General features: G+C 46.3%; 1 protein-coding gene across 1 annotated transcript in view; it reads right to left on the bottom strand.

Moving 5' to 3' along the window:
* The window catches only part of PARD3 (par-3 family cell polarity regulator), a 631,094-nt gene extending 619,035 nt beyond the window's left edge, over positions 1–12,059 (bottom strand). The window contains exons 1-2 of the mRNA XM_045290158.1: positions 11,982–12,059; positions 7,182–7,283 (exon numbers count right to left, since the gene is read on the bottom strand). Coding sequence (XP_045146093.1) covers positions 7,182–7,283; positions 11,982–12,059 — 180 coding nt within the window. The remainder of the gene's footprint in view (positions 1–7,181; positions 7,284–11,981) is intronic.
* Between the last annotated feature and the right edge of the window lie 1,182 nt (positions 12,060–13,241).

Here is a 13,241-nt window from a genome sequence, read left to right as displayed (position 1 = left end):
GTGGAGAGCAAATGTTTTGAGAATGATGAGGGCAATAAATGTACAAATATGTGTTACACAATTGTTGTATGTATAGATTGTGATAAGAGTTGTATGAGCCCCTAATAAAACGATTAAAAATTTTATATATATATATATATAAAACCAAACTGAAAAGAAAACTTTTAATAGAATTATAAAAGAAAGATAGACAATGGGAAGGAGCTGATGCCAAGGGCTCAAATAGAAAGTAAATGTTTAGAAAATGATGATGGCAACATATGTACAAATATCCTTGATACAATTGATGTATGGAATGTTTTAAGAGCTGTAAGAGCCCCCAATAAAGTAAAATTTAAAAAAAGAGAGAGATGTATCTGCCCTTGAGTCCCCAATATCCAGCTACATAGCCATCATGTCCCGTGTATCTGGGTCTCACCATACAGGCAAGGCTGAACTCCAGCCCACCCCCACCCCCCATCCCTTCTCAGCTGCTTGCTATACCTTGTTGCAATAGCCACACAGAACTCCAAAAATGTTCACAGTTATGGGATTTTGGGTGCAGTGGGGGGGGGGGGTGTGCACATCAAGCTGCTAATCCGCCAGGCACTCAGCAGGAAAAAGATGAGGCAGCCTGCTTCTGTAAAGATTCACCACCTCAAAGACTCCAGGGTGCAGCTCTGACCTTTAATTCCACTGTGCGGTGCACTACTGGAAGCCCCCCAGGATGGACGCGCTTGCTCCTGTTGAGTCCATGCAGACTTACGGTGGCCCGTGTGCACACAACACAGCGCCCAGAGGGGTTTCAGGGCCAGGACCGCTCAAATGGCCTGCCTGCCCTTCGGAAGGATTTTTGGGGAGGTTTAGACTGACGTCCTATCTATCGGCATATACATTTATTTCTCTCTACCAGACCTAGCTTTGTATGTTTGCTGAAAAACTGTATACCACCACCAATCATCAATAAATTATTTTTCTTAACAATAACATACAAAATGGTTCCTGGCACATTAATGTTCTAGTGGGTCTCTTCTGTCTTTCCACAATACACGTAAGTTGGCTTTAAGATCTCATATGTTTCAAAAAGAAATCAGAGGAAGATGGAGAGCATTAGAAATTTCATCTACTACAGCAAGACACCTTGCTGTGAAACTTTGGTCCCCAGTTAGTGAGAAAATAGTTTTAAAAACACACAGCAGCACATGCTCTATATATGAGGCAAGTCCGAGCAAGATGTTGGCTTTTTTTCCCCAAGTCAAAAAGGGGAGCAGTCTAGGAACTTGCCCTCACCCACATTCCCACACATGTGGACATTGTGAAAAGCATTTGCCCCACATTGCAATACTTCACTCATTTCATGTCTGACCATCCTTGACAACAAAGGAATTTAAATCTTAAAATGTTCTCTCACCAGGCACATGTATGGTCTTGCATTAAGTAAAGAGAGACTCTGTGGAGAAATTAAAATCAGATTTGAGTCTTTGATAAGCTGTTAGCTCTGGGTATAACATAAGCCATAATCCATTCTTTCATGGGCCAGAGTTTATTAATGTACAAAACACTTCATTTTAATGTCACCAAATTAACTCACGTACTATCCACCCCAGATACAAAGTACTGTATATGTTCTGCACTCGTATCTACAAATAGTGCAGGCAATGAGTACTCACAGCCTAAAGATACTATGAATGGCTCCCACAGGAAACCTGTTACCACCCTATATATAAACATACATCAGATCTCTCTCTCTCTCTACAAGCAAGCAGGATATAACAGAACCGTTACCTTGCTATGTACTGATTTTAAAAATCACTTAATAACCCTCCCCCAAGTAAAATATTAATTGACATGTAGGTAATAACATTTGAGCCTACAAAATAGTAATTTTTTAAAATGGAAGGGTGGGCTTTCTATATAAATGTTCTCCCACACAAGCACCTCAAAAGTAAACTTACATTTTATAAATATAAAAATAAGACATCTGGTGGAGCAATTATATTCACACAAGAAGAACATTAGTGGATACATTTACAGAGACTGTTAACAGAGGAGAATTACTTAAGTTTGTAATAAACGTCTCCTTGCTGGCTCTCCCCAAACAGGTGGAAGTCGCTCCGTGCCCAGGGTTCCAAAGACTGTGTAGAGCAGGCATCCTCAGACTATGGCCCGTGGGCCACATGTGGCCCACCGAGGACATTTAGCCGGCCCACCGGGTGTCTTGCCGTTTTCTTTTTTACTTCAAAATAAGATATGTGCAGTGTGCATAGTTATTTGTTCATAGTTATTTTTTTAAACTACAGACCGGCCCTCCAACGGTCTGAGGGACAGTGAACTGGCCCCCTGTTTAAAAAGTTTGAAGACCCCTGGTGTAGAGGTTCTTTGCCTCCCACAGTCTTCTGAAAAACTCGCCACACCGTCCTCAAGAGCATCTTTGCTCCCTTCATGAACATCCACAAGGAACACCAACCGTTTCCACAACCCTTCCTCCTCCCATCTCATCCCTAAGCCTGAATGCAGAAACTCTTTAAAAAAAAATTAAAATGGCAAGTTCATTCAACCCTTTCTCCACAACAGGTAAGGAACAAAGCCTCCCCTTTAGTGGTGGAAGATACCGGATATACTAGTATAAATAAGCCAACCCGGATATCAGCCGAGGCACCTAATTTTACCACAAAAACTGCATTTAAAGTGTGCTGGAAAACTCGACTTATACACGAGTATATATGGTACTTCATAGGATCACCATCAAAACAGATCACCCACGACCTCACTCTTGGCCAGAACAAAAGTACATGATGTCATCAGCAAGGAAAAGCTTCCGACTGCACTGTCAGTCACCTTCAGCATCCAAAGGAAGACAATGAATTTGAGTAAAGAGGGCAAGGCTGGAAACACAACTGGAAGAAGAAAGCAACCCTACTGAAATAGACAAACAACGAAGACAAACTGCAGGCTTCGTTGTATGTACAGCCTGTAAGATAAATACTTTTAAAGACAGTGAAGAGTAAAAGAAAGTGTCTTTTTCTTGATCACGTGTCAGAAAGCACACTTCTGCTTCTGACAGTCAGATTCAGGTGGCTAGCAGTTAGGGGAACCCTGAAGAGCCTTACTGGGCAATGTGTTTGAAATTATTCAATCTACCAGAGTACAATGCTAAAAGCACTCTAGACCCATTCATGATAAAGAAGGGAACACTAGTGGAAAGACTGATGAGGACCGACATCAGACACATGCTCAGACAAATGAAACTGGTTTAGCACTGAGGAGCACTCACTGCTCAAATGCACTACAGTCAGCCTGCAGGGAGAACTGGAAGATGGTGACATCTTTTGTGCTTGTTGCTGCTGCTGTTGTTAGGTCCAGTCAGGTTGGTTCTACATAGCGACTGTATGTGCAACAGACCCTTGTTCAAACCTTATCTGGCCCTGTGCCAACCTCACAATTGCTGTGTTTGAGCCCACTGTTAAAGTCACTGTGTCGATCCACCGCTCTTGAAAGGCAGAAAGCCAAAGTCTGAAGTAGGATTGCTACACACTTGTTGGAAAACCAAAATCTGCACACCATGAACAAGGAAGCCCAGGTAGAGAGAGAAGCCCTCCGTGTCCCTGTTGGGAGTGGGGGAGGCACGCAAAGAACGACCAAGAAAAACACACAGATCCCTCTAATCTCCTGTATTAGTCTGGGTACTTTGGAGAAACAAATCCACAGCAACTCATGGATAAGAGAGAGTTTTATGTAAAGAAAATGTGCATCACGAAAACATCCCAACCCAATGCTCCCCAAGCCCACAAGTCCAACATTAACCCATTAACCCAACACCAGTCCACAAAGTCCTCCACCCCACAAAACAGAGGCAATAATGCCGACTGCAGGAGGAAAGCTGAGTCAGTGAACGAACAAGCATCTCAGCACTAGCAGGGGTCTCCACATGGCTGCTCCAGCACCCAGGGCTGCATCGGGATAGGTCCATGTAGCTTCTCCTTGGGGATGTCTTGTATGAAGTCAATCTTGCAAGCTGAAGCAGGGAACTGCTAAGGCAGCTGCACCCTGGTGCAACAACAAAAAACAAAAAAACCGAAAAACCAAAAAGCAGAGGCTCACCACCCATTTATCCCTCTGCCTTTCAATTAACCCCACATGTGATTACCGGCCAGGTTGGGACAATTAACTAACTCATCTCCATAATTTATTCTCTTTCCACTGTGGCACTTCTGACTCTAAAGACCCCAATAATACAGGGTTTCCCAGAGAGCAGACAGCTTCGTCTTTCTCTCTTAGAGCAGCTTTGGCATCAGCAGCCCTCTCCACAAATGAATAAAGCCAAATGCTAAGCAGTTTCATTAGCACATCTTTGGTTAATATATTTGTGATCTAAGTCATCGGTTCTCAACCCATTTGGAGGACGAATGACCCTTTCACAGGGGTTGCCTGATTCATAACAGTAGCAAAACAACAATGATGAAGTAGCAATGAAAATAATTGTATGATGGGGGGTCACCACCACATGAAGAGCTGTAGGAAAGGGTCGCGGCATGAGGAAGTCGAGAACCACTGGTCTAGGTGAACGAGAATGCTACATCACACAAGGGAGAACGCGCCCGCAGTGAGCTCCCTCGGCTATGAGAAGTAAACACTGGGTGAGGGTGCGCAGCTCACCAGGATGGCCGCAGTGCTACAATTCCAGAGAAATTAGCTTTGTCTTTCTAATTTTCCGCAGGTGTCGCTTTTCTTCAAAAGGAGCTGTCTGTTTTCACCAAAGGGGCGGGGTGTAGAGAAATAGCAACGATAGTTCCATTTCATGGAAGAAGAAGGGAGAAGAAAATATATATTGAGAGATCAATACATCAGTTCCTCTCCCTGAAAGGGCAGCTGGTTCAAGCGCTTCATCCACCTCTGCAGCGGCGTCAACTCTGAAGCCGAGCTCCATGGTAAACTCACTCCACCTCCGGTCGCTGGCATGACGGCAGGAAAGGCATTTGGAAGTCACCCTGCTCCCCATTTGCTGAAAGGCTCAGAGCAGGGGAGTGGGAACACGAAGGAGCGCAGGAAATCAGGACAGAGAAAGAAACCTGCGTGTGCTCACCCTCTGCAGCTAAAGGGGGCCGGCTCCGCGGGCAGCACTAGCCAATCAAATGCCCGTGTGTTTACACAGGACCTGGGACCTGAGGGTTCGTTTGCTTCATTTTTTCCGGGATTTCAGGATAACTTGTCACACACCCACCAAAGGGGTGGGCGCTACAAAGGCTAATTGTCAGGAATGGTCCGCCGGCTGCTCTCTCTCACCTCACAAGCAAGTGGATGAACGAACGTCATGAGCAAGCCCCCATCAACAACCGGAGGTGGCCATCTTCCGAGCCCACCCTGTAACCACGCTGCTGTCCGCTGCTGTAGGAGCCCTGGTGGTGTAGAGGTTACACAAGTTCAAGGGGCGCAGTTCAAAACCACCTGCATCTCGGAGGGGGAAAGAGGAGGCTTTCTACTCCCGTAAACAGTTACAGTCTCGGGAACACACAGGGCGTCACTATGAGTTGGTATCAACCTGATGGCAGCAAAGGTTTTGGGGGGTTTTTTGGTTTCGCTTTGTTTTTTTTCTTATTACAAGAGGAGCCCTGGTGGCATAGGAGTTATGAGTTGAAGTCCTAACTGCAAGGTCAGCAGTTCAAAACCACCATGCGTGCCTAGGGAGAAAGGCAGTTTTCTACTCCCATGAAGAGTTACATTCTCAGGAAGTCACAGGGGCAGTTCTAAAACTACAAGGTCAACCCACCAGCTGCCCCCTAGGAGAAAGATGTACAGCCTCAGAAACCCACAGGGGCAGTTCCACCCTCTCCTATAGGGTCACTGTGAGTCAGAATCGATTCAACAGCCAAGTTTTCTTGTTTGTTTGCTTGCTTGTTTTTTCATTGATCCTGTCACAAAGGACTGGCGGCACTGTAGGATACACACTGGACTACTAGCCAGAAGGTCAGTGGTTCAAATCCACCAGCCACGCTGTGGGAAAAAGTTGAGGCTCTCAGCTCCCATAAAGCCTTACAGTATCAGAAACTGCCTCAAGGGTCACTGAGAGCCAAAATCAAATTCATGGCAGTGGGTTGGATTTGGGTTTGCTTTGCTATTACAAGGAGTCCCTTTGCGGTACAATGGGTTAGACACTTGACTATTAATCCAAACGTTCGAATCTTCCCTGGGGCACTTCCACAGGAAGGCCCGGCCATCTGCCCCTGAAAGTTCCCAGCTGTGAAAACAAGGCAGTTGGCTACTTGATTTTGTGCCTGTGTGCTCCCTGGCAGAAAAGCTGTAGGTTGAGGCTGGGCCTTCTATGGGAGTGGGAGCCCTTACGCAAATGAGTCGCAAGTCAAACACAAAAGAGACCGTGGTCAAATGGCTCTATTATGCCTGCCCGCGTCTCCTTGTCTCACGACATTGAAGAATCTGCTGACTTCTATACACCGAGTCAAAGGAGTCTGTCACAAGTTCTTAAAATGTGGGGGGTCACTCCACCACCTCTTCATCCCATCAAAGAGCACCAGCAAAGGGGCAGGTTCGAGCCCGTGCCACAGTGCCTGCAGGCAGCCGTGCCCGTGGTGAGAAAATCAGCGGCTCCCCCGGAAATGACGTTGCACAGTGAGAACGTGCAGCCATGGAAGAAGCAGTGCTTTTCTGAAAGTGAAGCACACCGCTGGGGAGGCCTTTGTTACTTGTTTATGCAGCCAGGTCACACAGTCCAGCTGTGGGGACCAGTCATCTCTGGGCCAGTGCTAAGCTGGGAACCCCCAGACCTTGTAGGTGGTGCACGGAAAGACGGGGATCACAGAGGACGAACTGAGTGACCAAGACAGGTAGCTTTGTGTTTGGCTATTTTTAAAACACGGGAAAAGAAGGCACCACAGCGTGGACAGCCTAGGTGGTTCTGTTTTTAAAGTAGCAATTTAAAAATTCCAAAATGGACTATTAAGTCCTGGGCACCAAGAAAGTCATTATGCAGAACCTATCCCTTACCCGCTGGGGTCCAAGGTCATGAAGATTCACAATACCTCTTATCAACCCTAACGTGTGACAGGGAGCGGTTTGCACGATTTTGAAAGGTGCGTGCGTGTACGACAGGAGGAAAAACACCCCCAACTGAGCCACTCAGACCCACCACCCGCTTCCCGGCCTCACAAAAAGCGCTCAGAGCCGCTTTTCCCTGGCCTTGAACTCACTCGGTCTTTGTCATCTGCTACATCACAGAGAATGTCATCAAGGTCTAGGATCCCTCCATCTCCATGCTCCAAGCGGTGCACCTGTATCCAGTAGTTTGGATCCTGCACAAAAGGAGAGAAATTGTGCAAAGAGCAAGTTAGTACCACCAAAGGGGGATTCAACAATATCAAATGGGATCACTTTCTACCCATAAAGGGGACCCAACTCAGCCCCGCCCCCCCACCAACACACCCACAAAATACACTAGAGTTGATTTTAAATCCCGGTTGCTCCTGATGGCTGGGATTCCATTTTCTCTTTCTTTTATGCTGGATCCACTCATGCACTCCTCCCTCTGGCATCGCAACAGCAACGGCAGGAGCCGGCAAAACTCACTACACCAGAAATACCGATTTATCAACGCACACTGGCTTTCCCACCCTCCAACATGAAGTTGTGTAGTATGAAGCCTCTAAATGCAACCTATACAAATAGTCAAACAAGCAAGAGGCACACAGGGCTGAGGGGGGGAAGGCTTCAAAGAGCCTGTTCGTTCTTTTCGTTCCATTCACCAATGAACTTTGTGACACTCCGTAGTGCGTTATTGCGTGCCTGAAACATCCACAGTAGAGGCCATCTGTGACAAGCAGCAGACCCTGGGGGGTCACGGAGCCCCCTACAAACAGATCGGAGGATACTGACAAAGGAAGATGCTGCCGAGTGCATACGGTTACAAGCAGCGCTCAGAACAACGTGCGTGGTGTGGGCCTACTTTAGTGAAGGCAAAATTACATGCACATGTATGACACCGGGTCAGACCTGACTCATCCAGACTCCACAAACAGCAAAAAGAAGCACTGCCCCGTCCTGCCCACGCCCACCACCAGTCCCCTGCTGGACCCCATCGGTGTAGCCACTGTGCCAATCCATCTCAAACTGTGGGTCTCGACCCCTTTGGGGGGTGGGGTCGAACAACCCTTTCACAGGGGTCACCCGATTCATCATAGTAGCAAAATGACAGTGATGAAGTGGTAACAAAAATAATTGTGTGGTTGGGTGGGGGTGGGTTCCACCACAACATGAGGAACTGTATGAAAGGGTCACGGCATGAGGAAGGTTGAGAACCGCTGCCTTACAAGTCTTTGTCACTAACGCTTTACTTTATCAAGCTTGATGCCCATGTCCAGGGATTGCCTGTCTGGAGAACATGTTTAAAAGTATGAGAGTCAGGGTGAGTCTGTGCTTGTTTCTAGCTATACTTCCTCCCTCCAATATCGATTGGCTTGTTCTCCTGGCAGTGCGCGGCACATTTAATATTCGTCCCCGCACTGCAACTCAAAGGCCCCACATCTTCCAGCCTCAGTGTTCACGGTCCACCTTTCCTGGGGCTCTGAGGCAGCTGTGAAGACCATGCTTCCGTCAGGTGCATCTCGGTCCTCAAAGTGATGGGTTTACTTTTTGATGTTTTAAAAAGGTCTTTTACAGCAGATTAGTCCAATAAAACTCGACCTTTGATTTACTGGCTACTGCTTCGCCGAGGGTGGTTGTGGATCCAGGGAAAATGCAGCATTCTTCTGAATGTAGCCCGGCTTTTAGGATCATTCACTCAGGATACAGAAGGACTAAGCATAATACAAAGATGTAACCCTGATGCACGTTATTCTTAATTCTAAACCACAGTATCCCCTTATTCAGTTCCAACAACTGAGTTGTGGTCTACATACAGACTTCGCGCAAGCAGTTGTCTTGGATAACCCAGTCTTCACCCTGTTATCCATAATATATTATGATCCACACAGGCAAATGCCATTACACAGTCAATGAAACACAAGTAGACTTCTTTTGGGAATTCTCTGCTTTCAGCCAAGATCACAATGATATCCCTCATCATGCATCCTCTTCTGAATCCACGTTTTATTTCTGGTAGTCACCTGTCAATGTACAACTACAACTCTTCCTAAATCATCCTCTGTAAAATTTGAGTTGTGTGTGATGTCTATTATATTGCTTATGATTTCTGCATTCTTTGGGCTGCCTTTCTTTGGAATGGGCCAAAAACATGAATCTCTTTTAGTGGGTTGGCCAGGTTCCAAATGTCTTGCATAGACTAATGAGTGCTTCCACATTGCGTTCATTTGTTGAAACATCTCAGTTGGCATTCTGTCAATCCCTAGACCTTGTTTGGTCACCCGTGCCTGCGGTGCCGCTTAGATTTCTTCCATCGGTTCCTGCTTAGACACTACCTCCTGAGATGCTAGACCGTCACCCTGTTCTTTATGGTAGAGTACGTCTGTGTATTCTTTCTATCTTCTCTTCATGGACCCTTCATGGTTCAATATTTTGTCCAAAAAATCCTTCACTGTTGAAACTCGTAGCTTTTTTCTTCAATTCTTTCCGCTTGGAGCAACCCCTTTAAGTTCTCACTTAACTTCAACATCAGAATCCTCTGGCTCCCAATCGTTGTCCTACACTTCCCCTTTCAGAGATGGCATCAAGCCCTGACATGCTCTCTTGGCCCCCACCATCAGGGCAACCCTGGACGGCCAATGCCTAGAGCTCTACGTGACCAACTGGACTGGCTTCTTCCTACCCATCAAATCTTCCCAGTCATCCCTTTCTTTAAGAATTTCTCCTGACCATCACAACCTCGAGCTAAGTTAGAAGTCTTTCTCCAGCCTCTCTCTTAAAATCCAAACACCCAACCCATTGAGTCCATTTGGATGCACAGCACCTCTGTGTAGGGTTTCCGAGACTATTGGTCTTTACAGGAGCACGTAACTCATCTTTGTCCCTTGGTGAGCAAGTTGGGGGTGTGAAGCTTCAACCCTGCAATCAGAGCTCCATTCAAAGAGGCCAGTGTTTTGTTGCTACACATGCTAACAGCACAGCAGAAAAACTCTACAGCCTCCAATTCTCTGATCGTCTTTATTACTGTTAATAATTTTATTGGCATATAATTTACATATTCAGTGGTTTAATTGCTCATTCATATCAAGGAGAATTGTACAATCATTATCACGTTGAATTTAGAACATCCCCTCCCCCATGGTTAAATCGCCATTAAAATGAGCTGTGCAACTAAAATCCATTCTTGGGCTCCCTCCCCCCTCCCTCCCACCTTCAGTTTTACTGAAAAGGGAAATCCCCTTCCCTCCCCCCCACCTCCTCTGCATCCCCTATCAACCTTACTATCAGTTATTAGCACTATCCATCCAGTCCTCCTGTGCTTCCCAAACTGGGAAACCCAACAGAAACAATAGAAGACAACATCAAAATAAGGTGGTAAGGATAAAATAATAATAATATAAAGACAAAAATACAAATATGAGTCAGAAAGGAAAGATCTCCATCAACATTCAAAAAGGCAGGGAAGCAATTTCTGTCATGGAAGAAGTAGGAGAGGCTTGCACCCAGAACAATTCAGGTCAGGTCTATAGGCAGGTTGACTGGACAAGTGTCAAGTTCAATCCAGCATAGTCCAGATGACAGTGGGCTCTGCCTGACGGTGAGGGGTTCGAGACGCTCCCTGTGGCTGGAGCGGATCTGCCAGTGGCTCAGTCGGACTACATACTCTGCAGGTGGCTTTTGGGTTCCCACGATCCTGTGCAGTCCTGCCACGGGTTGGGTGTTCACGATTTTAGCTCTGATGCTTTTCCCTTCACCATTTTTGAATTTTCTGATTGTCATTTTTGGATTAAACAAGCTGGTGATCCTCTTTACAACCAGTTGTGCTGTTACTGTTTTGTTTTAAGGATCGTCTAGATTTGTCTCGAATTATTCTCTTCCCATAAGCTTACTGCAGTTGGGCTTCCTCCAAGCACACTCCCCAAAGCTATTTACCTAGATCACCAACAACTTCCATGGTACTAAATGCAGCTTATGTGTCCTCTCAGCTGAATTTGACACCGGTGGTCATTTCCCCCTTGCTGAAATACTCTAGCAACTTGGTTTTCAGTCCTGCCACTCAATGTTCAAGGCTTGTCTAATTCTGGAACTCGGAGTTGTTGATACCTACCTCCTCCTTGGTGGGTCCCGCTTCAAAACTCAGCTCTGCCAAGTAGTCATGACAACATCATGCCGGTGCACACAGCAGGCTGGCATTAATTAAATGCCACTCCATAAATATGTGCTAACTGGAAATGACTCTTAGCAGAGAGGGAACCAAGAGACAGATCATCAGTAGTACTGACAGAGCATGTGGTAGGACACAGGTCCGATCTGAGCAGTGTAGCCAACAGTGACCTGCTCCACTCACAAGAGTATAAAGACAACCAGAAAAGGCATTTTTCCCACCGAGAGGCACAGGACGTTGGGGCAGTAGAGCCCAGAGAGTAGTTGGCTGGCATTCTTCAACACAATTCTCTTTCAATAAACCAGCTGTAACTTCAAGGAGTTGGTCAAGTAGCCAATCTGGAAGAAAAGGTTTTCTGGGAAAAGGGGAGCCCACTTGCTGATTCCATTCTAGGCTAGTTTGCATTTAAAAAGAAAACAGTATGACTGATAGAGTGGCTCCCCACCACCCTGGCTGCAGAAACTTGAAAAATGTAACTGAACAAAAAGTTGTGAGGAGCCACTTTTGACAATACTAATAAGCAGTAGTAATTCTACAACGAGTGTGGTGCCCGCCCACCGCTGGGTTAAAAACATGACTCATAATTTTTTTTAATGTTTTCGTGTTTCTTATTTAGAATGTTATTTAAAGTAAAAAAATGTTTGAAAACTTACAATTTTACATGAAAACAACTGGACTGCGGTCCCGTAGGAGCCGCTAACTGGAATGACGTCAACAAATGCACTACGTGCTTGGTCAGTGGACTTACCAAGAGGTGACTCTCCAGGCCAAAGCTCTCAAACTCAAAACCACAGTGGCCCCTATAGGCCAGGAGAGAGAAGTGCATCTGCGGCTTTCCAAGACTGTCAACTCTTTACTACAGAATAGCTTCATCTGTCTCCCAACAGCATGGCTGGTTGCTTCAAACTGCTGACCTTGTGATTACCAGCTTCACTCACAACCCCCCAGGACTCCTTTGCTAAGCTTTAGGATGAGGAAGGAAACAATACCACTCCCCAAACCACCGCGTATCACTCAGATAATCAAAGAATAGGAACAGGGACCTGGCCAAGCGCTAGAGGACCTCACCTCTGGTGGTGATATGGCAGAGCAAAGATTTCTAATTACACTAGCTGAGAATGTAAATATTGGTGAGGGCTCAAGATACAAGTTTCAAGGAATGCTGAAGCCAACTCTACTCTAGAGACAAAGCCAGAGAAGCAAAGCAGGAATGTAATAAAAGGTGAACATCTATCTCACCTGTCAGACATCTCTCACATCCCATTTAAAAAAAAAAAGCTTCACATTAGGCAACAGGTTATGAGCTTTGCCTGTGACATGGGCACTGTGTCGTGTGGCGCCTCTGCAGACCTCATGCTGGTCGAGGTGCAGAAAGAGTGTTAGCCATGAGGGACAGTGCCCTCCCTATTCCTGAATCGACAGGGGCTGGTGACAACGGTCAACGGCCGGGCAAATCTCCCAAAGAACGAATGTGTAAATCTAAGGCTAGGCAAAGGCGGCAGTTCATACGGAGCCAACACGCCACTGAGCATTTACTATGCCAAAAGCACCGACTGAGAGCAGCGCAGCCAAGTCTCGGATTCAAAATGCACTTGGTCCAAGCTGAGGCAGACGCCAATAATCAAGAAGTGGCACACCGAGCGTCCTCCGGAAACCAGATGCCACACGGTGGCATGAATTCAGAGGAGGAACGATGGCGGCCGGGAAGAACGGTTTAGGAAGGGCTGGTGCGGCCGACTTAGCAGAAATGGCCAGTGTCGGAAGTGTAGATGGAAGAGGGGGGATCTCGGCAGGGGGCAGTGAGTGGTAAGGATGACTAAAGCTGCAGGAGAGTTTATTTGGAAGATCATGTGCACGACAATCTGCAACGAGTCTGAAAGGCTGAAGGATTAAAAACCTCTTATTAAGCATCCATATTTATTTCAAGCCCTCCTGAAAGCACCCACCAGTTAAGTGGGTTTTTCCTCCCCAAGGCAGCATGGTCCCCAAAGAGAAAGCAGGAAGTAGG

Source organism: Echinops telfairi, unplaced genomic scaffold (genome assembly GCF_000313985.2).
Source record: "Echinops telfairi isolate 266 unplaced genomic scaffold, ASM31398v2 ScPeMD7_31;HRSCAF=116, whole genome shotgun sequence".
NCBI classification, from domain to species: domain Eukaryota; kingdom Metazoa; phylum Chordata; class Mammalia; order Afrosoricida; family Tenrecidae; genus Echinops; species Echinops telfairi.
The sequence above is the reverse complement of the archived record's forward strand: the minus strand, read 5'-3'. Positions and strand labels throughout refer to the sequence as shown.